Source organism: Dipodomys merriami, unplaced genomic scaffold (assembly GCF_024711535.1).
Source record: "Dipodomys merriami isolate MVZ:Mamm:240054 unplaced genomic scaffold, mDipMer1.0.p SCAF_17, whole genome shotgun sequence".
Classification (NCBI taxonomy): domain Eukaryota; kingdom Metazoa; phylum Chordata; class Mammalia; order Rodentia; family Heteromyidae; genus Dipodomys; species Dipodomys merriami.
The window spans coordinates 23,097,962-23,111,959 of NW_027203048.1; the positions used below are offsets into that span (position 1 = coordinate 23,097,962).

At 37.0% G+C, this 13,998-nt stretch overlaps 1 protein-coding gene across 3 annotated transcripts in view; it reads left to right on the forward strand.

Moving 5' to 3' along the window:
- Camkmt (calmodulin-lysine N-methyltransferase) overlaps window positions 1-13,998 on the forward strand; it is a 349,458-nt gene that overhangs the window by 7,556 nt on the left and 327,904 nt on the right. For all 3 annotated transcript variants that reach the window (XM_070025509.1, XM_070025510.1, XM_070025508.1), the window contains exon 2: window positions 5,615-5,787. In XM_070025509.1, coding sequence (XP_069881610.1) covers window positions 5,615-5,787 — 173 coding nt within the window. The remainder of the gene's footprint in view (window positions 1-5,614; window positions 5,788-13,998) is intronic.

Genomic DNA, 13,998 nt, shown 5'->3' on the forward strand with positions numbered 1-13,998 from the left:
TGTTAATTTGGAAAATAGCTAATGTAAAAAAGTTTGTGAAGAAGCACAATTAACTTGACAAGCATACAGTTAACCAGAGAGGGGCCAGAATAGTGCATTGGTCATTACCTTTCAGCTTACATAGCCCAGTCTGAATAATTAATAGAGACAATTAAGTGTCTGTTAGAGAGTCAGTTGAGAGCAGCTACTGTATTTTGTGCTCTGGAAAGCCTCTGGCTCTATTGTGGGAAATGGATAATAGACACTACAGACCATGTCTTAGAAATGGTTGTGCAGTGTACTTGTCAGTCTTGCACTAAAGGATACTTCATGGCTTTTATTGATAATATTTCCTGCAGCAATGGCTAAACAGGGTTTATAGTGAAACTCATTCCTTTTTCCTTGAACTTTCAAACAACCTCATATGTTGTCACTGACTACTTGCTTTTCTTTTTATGTTGCCATCTTTTTCTGTTTAAATCCCCAGTAGAAAAAGGGGCAACATTGCTCTTTCACCCCAAATTTTTAGTCATTTTAGGAAGCTACTATGCTTTAGTACTTTCTTGATTTTATGGTTCTAGATAACTTTAAACTTTAAAGAGTTTATATGTTTCTTTCTCTGAAAGGCATGCTTTCTAAACACATTGCCCTTTCCTTTTCTATTTTCATATAATTTATTTTCTCTAGTAGTGGCCTTAAATTACAATCTTCCCATTCACAGCCTCCCAATTAGTTAGGATTATAGGTATGAGCCTCTAGTACCTGGCTTGGAATATACTTTTTTTCCTTGCCAGTTCTAGAGCTTGAACTTGGCGTGGGCACTGTTCCTGAACTTCTTTTTGCTCAAGGTTAGCACTGTACCTCTTGAGCCACTGCACCACTTCTAGCTTTTTTTTTTTTTGGAGTGGTCATGGGACTCTGGGCCTGGAAGCTGTCCTTGAGCTCTTTAGCTGAAGGCAAATGCTCTACCTTTTTAGCCACAATACCACTTCCCATTTTCTGGTGGTTAATTCGAGATAGAATGTCACAGCCTTTCCTGCCCCGATGCTTTGAACCACAATCCTCAGATCTTAGCCTTCTGAGTAGTTAGGAGGCACTGTCGGCCTCTGGAACCGGTTTGTACTTCTCTTTTAACTTCATTTTTTACTCATTACTACTTTTACCTTCCCTTTTTCTTTATTATCCATGTTTTGTGTTGTTGTACATCTTTGTAAGTAACATTAACTCCTTTTTTATTTTTATTTTTATTTTTATTTTTTGGTTGGTCATGGGGCCTGAACTCTGGGCCTGGGAGCTGTCCCTCAGCTCTTCAGCTCAAGGCTAGTGCCCTACCACTTGAGCCACAGTGCCACATCCAGCCTTTTCTGCTTATGCGGTGCTGAGGAATCAGACCTAGGGCCTCATCTGCAAGGCAAGCATTCTACCATTGAGCCACCTTCCCAGCCCACGTTAACTCGTTATATTAACTAGCTGATGTAAGTAAATCTGCAAATTCTGGGAATGTTAAGACTGTTCTCTTCTTCATTATGAAAGCAATAACACATACTTTGGAAGGTTTCTTTGACATTGTGAGATAACATATATAGAATAGTTAGAATAAGCCGCATTACAAACTCACTATAAATAGTAACTGTTATTGTTGTCATTATCAGTTCTTCTTGGTTACATTGAATCCTTAGCTTGTGATTTCTTTACAAGTGTTAGCCTTTTTTGCTTATTTTTATATCTTTTATCATGCTTGAAGCAATATAGTATAAATGCTTTTCTTCTGGCTTTGATTCTCTTTGATTTATATATTTTCTCTCTTGAGAACTGGGCAAATCTAAATTTTCTTATTTTTATATAACTTTTGGAGAAAGTCCTTTAGTTTTTGCCTATCAACTTCTGTTTAGTGCTTACCTACTTCATTCTTTTGCCATTCTCATTTCCAGTGGAACATTGTTACCTCTTTTTGACCAGAACTAAGCCCTGTTCTGAGTTTAAACCATCTTATTAAATTTAAGTTCTCTTCACTATAGGGTAACTTATGCAAGCATTGGCCATTTTGTAGTGGGATCCCAAGTGTCAGTATACAGATTTTTTTTTTTTGTTCCAGTATTCTCCGAAAGAAAATATTACAGTGCCCTTCTGGTAGATATAAGATTGTTTGTCTGTGATCTAGAAGCAAAGTGAGGAAAAAGGATAGTGATTAGAGTAAAGAGCATCTTATGTCACTATGTATGCTATGTTTGATGTTTAATATCAGAAGTTCTTCTGTGATTCATCTTCTATAGAAATTTCTCCTTTAGGCTTGGAAATGTGGCTTAGAGGTAGAGTTCTTGCCTAGCATGCATGAAGCCCTGGGTTCTATTCCTTAGTACCATATAAACAGAAAAAGCCAGAAGTGCCATTGTGGCTCAAGAGGTAGAGTGCTAGCCTTGAACACAGAGAGGCTCTGGGACAGATCCCAAGCCCTGAGTTCAAGCCGCAGGACCAGCCTCCCGCGTGCCAAAAAAAAAAAAAAAATCTCCTTTAGAGTTATGCTGTGGGAAAGAAGAGTAGTTGCCTGGTGTTGCTGATGAGAATCAAGGGATTTAGCTACTGTGTGTGTGTGTGTGTGTGTGTGTGTGTGTGTGTGTGTGCACGTGTGCACGCACACGCGCACATGTGTGTATGTATATAGTAGGGCTTGAAACTCGGCCTAGGTGCTGTCCCTTAGCTTTTGGGCTCAAGGCTAGTGCTCTACTACTTGAGTCAGGGTTTTGTGTGTGTGTGTGTGTGGGATGTGTGTGTGGCTAATTGGAGATAGTCTCATGAATTTTCCTGCCCAGGCTGGCTTCAAACTGTGATCCCCAGATCTCAGCCACCTCAGTAGCTAGGATTACAGGCATGAGCCAGTGACATTCAGCTTAGCTATTCTTTTAAAAAGATTTTCAATCAACATTTCTGTGTTTAAACTTAATCCTTGTTAGTCAGCTTCCCATCATGGTAACAAAATCTGAGACAATAAAAAACATAAAACTAAAAATTATATTGGTTTTGAGTGGAAGCATTGATTTTGGTCTTTGGTGGTGGAGTGCTGAAGAATAATTGAAGAGAATATGGCCGATCAAACTATTTAGTTAATGACAGGAAACAGAAGAGGTTTGACTCCCAGGTCCCCTTTGAAGGGCATACCTGTGGTCATCCAGGGACCTCCCACTTGGCCCCATCTCCTAAAGGTTGCAACATTCTCAGGCATTCTCAGTAGGGTCACCATGGGGCTCAAGATTTAGCACATAGGCCTTTGTGTGGGGACATTCAACGTCTGCTGTATAACAGTCCTCTATGTTATCTGCTTTATCCTAGTGCCTACATAACTCTTTCCTAAGTCTGTGAAGAATTTTGGTTTTTCTTGACTTTCCTATTGCATTTAGATTTCAGTTTTTTTTTTTTTTTTTTTTTACACACTGCAATTTAGTTGCCACTTATTATTTTTCCTCCTTGTCCTTTTGGGTTTTTGATTTTTTTTCCATGTTAACTGCTATTAATGGGGAGTTGTAAAGGATGAGAGATGACCCTATACATGACTGCCTTCTTTAGCAAGAAGTTAGTTAACTGTTAATTCAGTACTGACTCCCAGTAGTATACTTCCCTATGACATACATTGTCCTATATAATTTTTCTAAAAGCTTTCAGTCTGCAGTGCCTGAGTCAGGTACTCTATTAGAAGCTGTGAGAGAGACAGACACTGTTTGTGTCTTACATGGGAAGAAACTGGGCTCAAAGAACTATTAAGGGCAGATATCCATGTAATAATGATTGAGGAACAGATTAGGAATCTTACATAGTTAGATTTGATGTAGTTCATTTTGGAATAAACAGACATTTATGGTTCATAAATAATACGTCTTTGAATTTTATTGTGTTCAGCCTAGGGACCCTAAAGCTTTTTTCATCAATCAATATTTTCTTCTTCTTTGCTTCATGTAGTTAACATTTTGATGTGGTCTTACTCACTAGCAGTTATCATTGATTAAATAGCACATCGATTTAAGCAGTTTCCATTAACCTAAATAATTTGATTTGAATATTATTTATAATATACAATGGGATTGGAAGGGCATATTTTATAAGTGGTGGGTGATGAGGTTATTAGTGTGTTGAGATTCTCTAGCTGACAAAACTTCAAATATTATTTGTGGCATTAAAATAACTGAACCTTTAAGCTAAGAAGAAACATAAAAAGTTATTTGACTTGATATCTTATTATAGTAATTGCCTTTACCTGATATAGATCACATAAAGAATTGTTTTATTTTTTTGTGAATACATTTTCATTACTTCTAATAAATATGGCATTGTATCAAGATCATGGGTTAATTTAAATTATAAAAGTCTTTTCTAAGATTATGTGACAATTCAGTGTTTTATACTGATGACTTATGGTGCCATTACTTTGACATTATTAATTTAATTATTAGAAAATATGTTTTTAGACTTTAGAAAAGTTTCTATAATAAGCTCTATTGCGTAGTATTTGACAGATAACAAGACCCTGCTTTGGAAAAGGCTTTCAAACATTTTTTTTCATGACATTTTCAAAAGGAAGTAGTTTCTGATCCTCAATTAAAAAGACCATTCTAATTCTTTTGAAATTTAACTTGCACCTTCTAGTTTCTGATTCTACTTCATGGGCAAAGGTGTTCATCTTCCCAGTTCTTTCTTTTTTTTTTTTTTTTTGGGCCCAGTTGTGGGGCCTGAACTCTGGGCCTGGGTGCTGTCCCTCAGCTCTTCAGCTCAAGGCTAACGCTCTACCACTTGAGCCACAGTGCCACTTCCGGGTTTTTTCTTTTTGCTTATGTGGTGCTGAGGAATCGAACCCAGGGCCTCAGGCATGCAAGGCAAGCGCTCTATCTCTGAGCCACATTCCCAGCCCCTCAGTTCATTTTTTTCTGGAACTGGCAACTATTCTTTGGCGAAAATTGGTCATAAAAGCTGTGTTTACCTTTCTACCTTCATCTCCTTTTTACCCCTGGTTCTGGTGCTTGAATTCTGGGATCTGTCCCTGAACTTCTTTTGCTCAAGGCTAGTGTTCTACCACTTGAGTTTATTGGAGAGAGAGTCTTGGGGACTTTCTTGCATGGACTGGCTTCGGACTGAGATCCTCAAATCTCGGTCTCCTGAGTAGCTAGGACTTCAGGCAAGAGCCACTGGTGTCTATCTCATTTATCTTCTTTTTAAGATACTAGATTGGTAAATTTTTATTATGTTCCTTGTTCTTCCAAACATCGTGTGTATCTTGTATTTAGTAGGAGGTTGGTTGAATTACCCAATTTACCATTTTTGGGAGTGAATGTTTCCTTAGCACTTACATTTTGGAATTCACTTTTTTTTTTCTTTTTTTTTGGGGGGAGGCGGTCGTGGGGCCTGAACTCTGGGCCTGGGCGCTGTCCCTCAGCTCTTCAGCTCAAGGCTAGTGCTCTACCACTTGAGCCATAGCACCACTTCCTGCTTTTTCTTATGTGGTGCTGAGGAATCGAACCCAGGGCCTTGAGCATGCAAGGCAAGTGCTCTACCACTGAGCCACCTTCCCAGCCCAGCACTTACATTTTGAACAGTTAACTTCCAACAGGCTTATGTACTATGATCACAATGTTTGATTTTTATTCCAAAGGTTCTGAAGCAGAAACAGCTGGATGATTGCCTTCGACATGTATCTGTAAGAAGATTTGAATCATTTAATCTGTTTTCAGTAACAGAAGCCAAAAAGAGGGAAACTGAAGAGGAAGCTGGCACATGGGTCCAATATGCAAGTGTCTTCTATCCTGAATACAGTATAGTCTTAAGGTAACCAAGGTTTTAGTTACAAAATTTACCTTAGATGAAAAATAACCAATAACCATTATCCTTTCTGTTGAATTTTCAGGTCTTAAAGTTAAGAGCTTAGGTGTTGCAACTTTGTGTTTCTTGGTTTAACTGAGTATGATCAGACTACAGAAAAGAAATACTTAGGAATATGGCAGATTTTGAGGCTAACTTGAGCTGTTCTCTCATAGCATTAGATTATGATAAAAAGCCAAGTTCTTCTGGATACAAAGAAGGCTGAAAATGAAAGCAGAATTTTTCAAAACTACTTTTCAAGCAGTAGTTATCTGAAAAAAATCAAGCTTTGGTATTTTACCATTCATGTTTTGTCATTTTCAGGCTTAGAACTTGAAAAATAGAAAGGAAGGAAAAAAATTCAACTGAACACTGATACTGTGAGAAGAACACACTATTCTGACATTAATTTTGTTAGAAGAAAGACAAGAGAGTTGCAAACTAAAGTAGCAAGATACTCGTTTTTACTGAATTAATTTTCTCTCACTGTTATATTCTAGCATGTTGTAATAATACTGTACTCATTTCATCCTTCTAAAATTGGCCTTTTTCCAACAGGATTTCACATTTTGAAAGAGAAGGAGGGGCACATTTATATAACTGAAAGAAGAGCAAAAAGCATCTCAAGTATAAGTGTGACTGATTTAAGACTGTGGGGAGGCTAGGAATAATTTTAAGAAAAAGTTTTTTTTTTGTGCAAAGGATGTATATAGCATATATTTCTTAAACTGTTTTAGTTTTAAATATATGTTTTAGAAGGTCTTGCATTAGCTAAAAATTTGGGATTTGTATAGAATTTACTAGGATAGGCAGGGAAGAACAATTAGGGTCTCGTTCCTTTCTTGTTTTATTGAAAACACCAAGTAAGAGAGACAAATGTGGGGCTTTTGAACTTGCTATACATTTGTACAAAGTTTTAAATAAAACATTTCAATTGCCTTCCACTCTCATGGACTAAATTCCATTTAGTCCTCAGGAACGAAAGAAAAGTACATTAAATCCTTCCTAGGCACCAGGTACAGAGCTAAGTGTTTTGATGTATTTTATTTCATAGTAACTATAGGAAATAGTAAACACAATTAAACAAAATTAAAAAGAAGGAAAAAGAGTGATCTAGTAGAAGTCTTCAGAGATTAGATTTAAAAAATAGTAAGTTTAAATTGGAACAAGATTAATTTCCTGATAGCTTTAAGGTTGATGAGGGTGAATATGAAATCTATTACTTTTTCTTTCTTTCTTTCTTTTTTATTTTTTTGGTCATGGGGCCTAACCTCTGGGCTTAGGTGTTGTCCCTCAGCTCTTCAGCTCAAGGCGAGCACTCTACCTCTTGAGCCACAGCGCCACTTTCAGTTTTCTAGTGGATTATTGGACATAAGAGTCTCACAGACTTTCCTGCCTGGGCTGGCTTTGAACTGTGATCCTCAGATCTCAGCCTCCTGAGTAGCTAGTATTACAGTTGTGAACCACTGGCGCTGTGGCCTGAAATCTGTTCTTGAGATTTTTCCAAGGAAGGCCCGATTATCCACCCAGTGGGGATGATCTTGATATATTATTTTCTGGAGTCCAGGCTTTAGAAAAAAATGGATACTTCTTTCTAACAGCATGGGTCTTTGTAATACCGTCATTTTTGAAAGAATAAATTTAAGAATGCCTATCCAAATATGAATTCCAGGTTATGCAGACAAGACAAGTAACTGAGCTAAAATTTTGCTAAAATAGCTGCCAGATTTTTTTCTCCTTTAGCGTTTTAGTTACTGTACTTCCACATTTATTGGGCAAAAGTAACAACACTTAACTGTAATTCTAGTTTAGAACATGAGCTTAGAAAGGATTAAAAAAAAATCCCAGACATACAGTATTAATAATGACTGAAGGTTTATGCCAATTATGTGATAGCATTGTTATAAATGGTTTTCCCTATATTCATGTGTTAAATCCACACATCATTGTATTATTATAAAGAAAATATTGTTGTCATTCTTATTTCATAAATGAGGGAAATAAAGGCCATGCTTCTGTGGCTCATGCTTGCAGTTTTAGCTACTTAAGACACAGAGATCAAAGATCAGAGCTCACCATTTGAGACTAGCCTGGGCATAAATACAAGACCCCATTTCAGTTGGTAACTGGATATTGTGGCATACCTCTCTCATCTTAACTACCATGAGAAATGCAAATAGGAGGGTCCTGATCCATGCTGCCCTGAGCATAGTAGAAGACCCTATTCAAAAAATTAGTAAAGGGAAAAGTGCTAGGGTATTGATCAAATACTACCTAGCAAGTGCATGATCCTGAGTTGAACTCTCAGTACCACACACACACACACACACAAAATGAAGAAGAAAAGAATAAATTGAGGAAAGTGAAGTAAAGAGATGTTAACTAATTGGTTGAGGTCAAATAAATGGGCACATAGTAATTATGCCTGTGTTCAGTCAAGTCCAGGAGGTCTGATTCCACACCTTGTATTTAAAAAAAACACATTTATATTTGGACTTGGTATATCATATTTATAAGTCTACTACTCAAAAGATCAAGAAGATTGGTGTTTGAGGCCAGCCTGGGCAAAACATTCTTGAGACTTTGTCTTAACCAGTGAAAACCTGGGTATAGTATTATGTGGCTACTGTCACTGCTTTGCACAGAAGTCCTTGTGCTTGCTAGACAGGTGCTCTACCACTTAAGCTATACTCTCAAACTGTTCCTCATTTATTTATGGTTCAGGTATGATTTCATGTTTTTGTCTAGACTTAGACTATGATGCTCCTACTTATGTATATGATGCTCCTACTGTGTATAGCTGGAATCACAGGCCCGTGTGACCACAACTGGCTTGTTGACTGACATTGGATTTCGTTAACTTTTTTTTCCTGTCTGTCCTCAGGCTGCTATTCTCTGGACCTCTGCCTTTTGACTAGCTGAGATTATAGGCATAAGCCACAACAGCAGTCCCTTCAGTGTTTATTAAATATAGAAGTATGGAATGATTGGGAAGCATGATGATTTGCACCTTCTAATATATATGATGCACTATCTTGGGAGCTCAAATCTATGAAAAGTTAAGTAATAAAAATAAGCAGAAATGGTAATCAGACAATTCAAGAACTCTTACCAGGTAATACATATGATTTCCAAATGATTGGAAGACTTCATTCTTCTTAGGAGTTTAGAGGCAGTAATAGTTTTTGGAAAGATTTAGATCTGTAAATATTTGCAAATTTTGGAAAAAGGTAGAAACCATTCTTGGTGAGAGGAAGGCAAGATGAGAAATAGGCAAGATGAGAAGGCACAAAGCAGAAGGCATCAAGATCTTGGGGGAGAGTGTCCTCATAAAGAGCTGAACATGGATTGGGTTGTTATAGTTTCCTCAGACACTATACTTAAAAGCTCTATTTTAACTTCCTCAGTTCCTATCACCTAAGCTAACCTACTACATCCCAACAGAAATGACACATAGGGACAGTAATACTTATCCGTACTAGTTGTTAGTTTTATTCACCTTAAATGTTCCCATTGATTGTTAGAAAGTTTTCTTAGACTCAAAATAAATACTCTGAGGAAGTTAATAATTAGATGTCTATGAATTCAGAGTACATAGTTTATCTTATTTATATGGTTAAAAGATAAACAAGCAGTAGCCTAACTTAATGTTTTGACCATTATTTGTTAGCCTGATATAATGATACTTAAAAGTATAAAGAATTCTCCATGTGGCAGGGTGCTTGCTCATATCTCATACTTATAGATCTGACTAGTCAGGAGACTGAAATTTGGAGGATTGTGGTTTGAAGCCAACAAGTAGAAAGTCTATAAGACTCCTCTCCAAAACAATTAACGAAAAGCCAGACTGGAAGTATGGCTCAAATAATAGTGCACCAATTGAACAAACAAGCTGAGCAAGTGTGAGGCTCTGAGTTTAAAACACTGGTAATAGAAAATAAAAATTCTTTCCCACCCTCTGACTTCTCAGAAGAAATGTACATTTATTACAAGTCTGATTATAAGATTCCCAAGATTTGTTATCATTTCTTTATATGGGAGAATGATTAATTCTTTGTTTAAAAAATTGTTTGGAAATTAAAGTAGGACTCTTAATTTCTTCACAAAGTCTTTTTGTTTTTCTAACACCTTTTTTTGTTGTTGTTGTTGGTCGCGGCACTTGAACTCTGGGCCTGGGCACTGTCCCTGCGCTCTTCATTTCAAGGAGAGTGCTCTACTGCTTGAGCCACAGTGCCACTTCCGGTTTTCTAGTGGTTTATTGTAGATCAGAGTCTCATGGACTTTTCTGCCCAGGATGGCTTTGAACCCTGATCCTCAGATCTCAGCCGCCTGAGTAGTTAGGATTAAAGCCATGAGCTATGGTGCCCGGTTACCTTTTTTTTTTTTTTTTCTTAGAAATTTATAGAAGAGACTGCTGCTATTAGATAGATGGATATATAGAAAGCTTAAGGCAGGCCAGGAGATGTTTATAATAAAATCTTTCTTTTTTTTTTTTTTGTTTTTGTTTTTGTTTTTGGGGTCCGGTTGTGGGGCCTGAACTCTGGGCCTGGGCACTGTCCCTCAGCTCTTCAGCTCAAGGCTAGCGCTCTACCACTTGAGCCACAGCGCCACTTCCGGCTTTTTTTCTTTTTGCTTATATGGTGCTGAGGAATCGAACCCAGGGCCTCAGGCTTGCAAGGCAAGCACTCTACCACTGAGCCACCTTCCCAGCCCCAATAAAATCTTTCTTAAAAGTTGTCTCTTGTTACTTTATAAGTTGAAATTTCTTATTGTGTAGCTTGCTGTGTTGATACTAGATATTGTCCCTACATGCTATATTTTCAGTTTCACTCTGGCAGAAGTTTATGTATTCTGCAAGTTTTAAAATGCTTGCATTATGTGTGGAACCACACAAGTGCCTGAGTTATTCATTTATGAATGCTTATATGTTTTAGAGATATAGCAAAAGCTGAGAGGCCTGAACTGTCCTCTTTTCTTTGAATAAGACTACTGTTGCTATGGTAATTGCTAAATTAGAATGCTGGTACTTGACTTTCAGCTTGTCCTAGGAGCTTAGAATGGGCAGGAAGTCAAGAATGTGGCTTTTGCTGTATTGCATCTTTTTAATACAGTAAATACACTGCAATGAAATCATATATTGCTTCTCCAGGCAAAGGAAAAGGCAAATCAAACTATCACCACAGAATTTAGTATATGCCTTGTACGTGTATAGTAAGTAGAAACTAGTAATGAGAAATAACATGCTTATGAAATTGGCTGAATGATAGGTTTTCTTGTAGGTATTATATATTATAGGTATCTGTTTTTTTAACCTGGCAATTCTAACCACTGAGTAAATATGAATTTTGAAGTTATATTTTAAAACATAGCTTTAACATTATCATTATATTAATAAGAAGTGATTATTAAAAGATTTTATTCTTTTAAAAGAAACTTTGCAGGACCTTTAATATATCAGTGTGTGCAGAATATTCTAATATATTGAGTCATATTTTTATGTAACTCAGTTCAGATATATAGTTGTATTATAATTATAACTTACTTTTCTATCTCTTCAGCTCTTCAGCTCAAGGCTAGTGCTCTACCACTTGAGGCACAGCACCACTTCTGGCTTTTTCTGCTTATATGATGCTGAGGAATTGAACCCAGGGCCTCATGCATGCAAGGCAAGCACTCTGCCATTGAGCCACCTTCCCAGCCCCTACTTTTCTATCTTATTTTAGGTTCTACCCATGCTTGTTTGTATAGCTTAATATATTTACATATAAATATACTTCAAGTTTCAGTAAATTGAAATGTTCCTTGAACATTTTTCTAATTCTCCTATACTACATGCAGAAAACATCTTCTAATATCCTATAATATGTGTAAGATAGAAAAAAAGTCTTCAGCTGTTAAAAAGCTTCAAAGCAAGTTCCATCTATTTACTTTCTTTCTGAAAACTGCTCTTCTTTGTCCTTCTGTAGCATTTTACTATCAATTGCACTTCTTTGTTTATACCTAATTTTCTAGTAAAGATCAAATTTGGGCGAATATGGTCAAAATACTTTATGTGTATGTGTGAAAGGGGTACAATGAAGTTTGTTGAGATTGATTTGAGACAGAGAGAAAGGATAAGGAAGAGTGTAGCAGGGGTGAGTTTGATCAAAGTACGTTGTATGGGGGCTTGAGCTGAAGAGCTGAAGCATAGCTCCCAGGCCCAGAGTTCAGGCCCCATGACCAACAACAGTAGCAACAACAACAACAACAACAACAACAACATATATATATATATATATATATATATATATATATATATTCAAAGTATGTTGTATGCATATATGGATGCACCAAAATGAACACTTTGTACAACCTGATCGGGGTAGGTGATATATCCATCAACTCACACTTATTTCTTTGTTTGGTACATTCAAAATACTTTCTGCCAGGTAGAGAGAGAGAGAGAGATAGAGAGATAGAGAGAGAGAGAGTGTGTGTGTGTGTATGTGTGTGTGTATGTGTAAGCATGCATGGGTGCATATACCCATGCCAGTTCTTGGGCTTGAACTCAAGGCTTGAATGCTATCCTTAGCTTTTTTCCTTAAGGCTGATATTCTGTTACTTGAGCCATACTTCCACTTTTGGCTTTTTGCTGGTTAATTGGAGATGAGCATCTCATGGACTCTTCTGCCTGAGTTGGCTTCAAACCTTGATCCTCAGATCTCAGCCTTCTGAGTAGTTAGGATTATAGGCATGAGCCATTTATGCCTGGTTTTCTACCAGTTATTTTGAAAGAATGTATTATTTGATTTTATAGTTCTGGATACTTAACATTATCACATATATGCCAGTATTTTCTTCCATTTTATGTATTACCTTTTCATTTTCTTCATAGTATCTATTGCTACATGGAGGTGTCTAACTTAACTATTTTTGCTTTTAGGATTTTGGTGTGACATTTAGCTCTGATTTACTTTCATCGTGTAGTTTCAATGTCTTGGTACATTTAAGTTTCAAGTTTTTTTCTTTGTCAGCTTTTTTTAAAAAATTGTTAAAAAAAAGGCATCTCTTCTTTTTTTTTTGGGGGGGGGGGGGTCCGGTCGTGGACCTGAACTCTGGGCCTGGGCACTGTCCCTCAGCTCTTCAGCTCAAGGCTAGCACTCTACCACTTGAGCCACAGCGCCACTTCCGGCTTTTTTTTTTCTACTTATGTGGTGCTGAGGAATCAAACCCACGGCCTCATACGTGCAAGGCAAGTGCTCTACCACTGAGCCACCTTCCCAGCCCGGAACCTCTTCTTATAACCTGTCTCTTAGTCTTTGCTCTGCAGACCATTTCTTTGGAAGAAATTCACAGGTCATTAAGTTCTATAATAATTGCTTTAGGTGGCTATGGAAAAAAATTATTGGCTATGTGGAGAATGAATAATCTATTAGCAATTAAAGTTGTGAAAAGCACTCTTAAGCTTTGGACTTTGAGAGAAAGATGAAATGAACTTTTATACTTGAAGATATTTTGACAAAAATTTTATTATCCGACAACATTAATTACTAGGACATTAAGTCTGATATATGGATTCACTTTGAAAAAAATCCCTTCCTTGTAAGCATTTGTATTTAACTACTGAATCTAGACAGACCATAGGTAAATAGCCCACAGATTAAGGGTAGACAGGATCTAATAGAGTTGACACTTGAATAAAGTATTTGACTGATTGGACAAAGAATAATCCTTATGTTTGGGACAAACAAAAGAAAACTTGAAGTAATCAAATTGAATCTTTACCAAACTGCGTTTGTATCAGATTTCCTATAATTAGCACTAATACTATTGAGGACAGTGGTCATTGACATTCTCTCATGAGATACTGTCTTTTATGGTTTCTCAACCCTGATAATGTCATAGATAATTGTTTCTAATTTTTTTCTTTCTTTTCTTTCTTTTTTTCTTTTCTTTTCTTTTTTTTTTTTTTCTTTTTTGGCCAGACCTGGGGCTTGAACTGGGCCTTGGTGTTGTCCCTGAGCTCCTTTGGCTTATGGCTACCCCTCTACCACTTGAGCTACACACAGTGCCACTTCTAGCTTTTTCTGCTTATGTGGTGCAGAGGAATCAAACCCAGGGCCTTATATATGCAAGGCAAGCACTCTACCACTGAGCTACCTTCCCACTTCCAGTTTTTTCTGTGATTAATTGTAGATA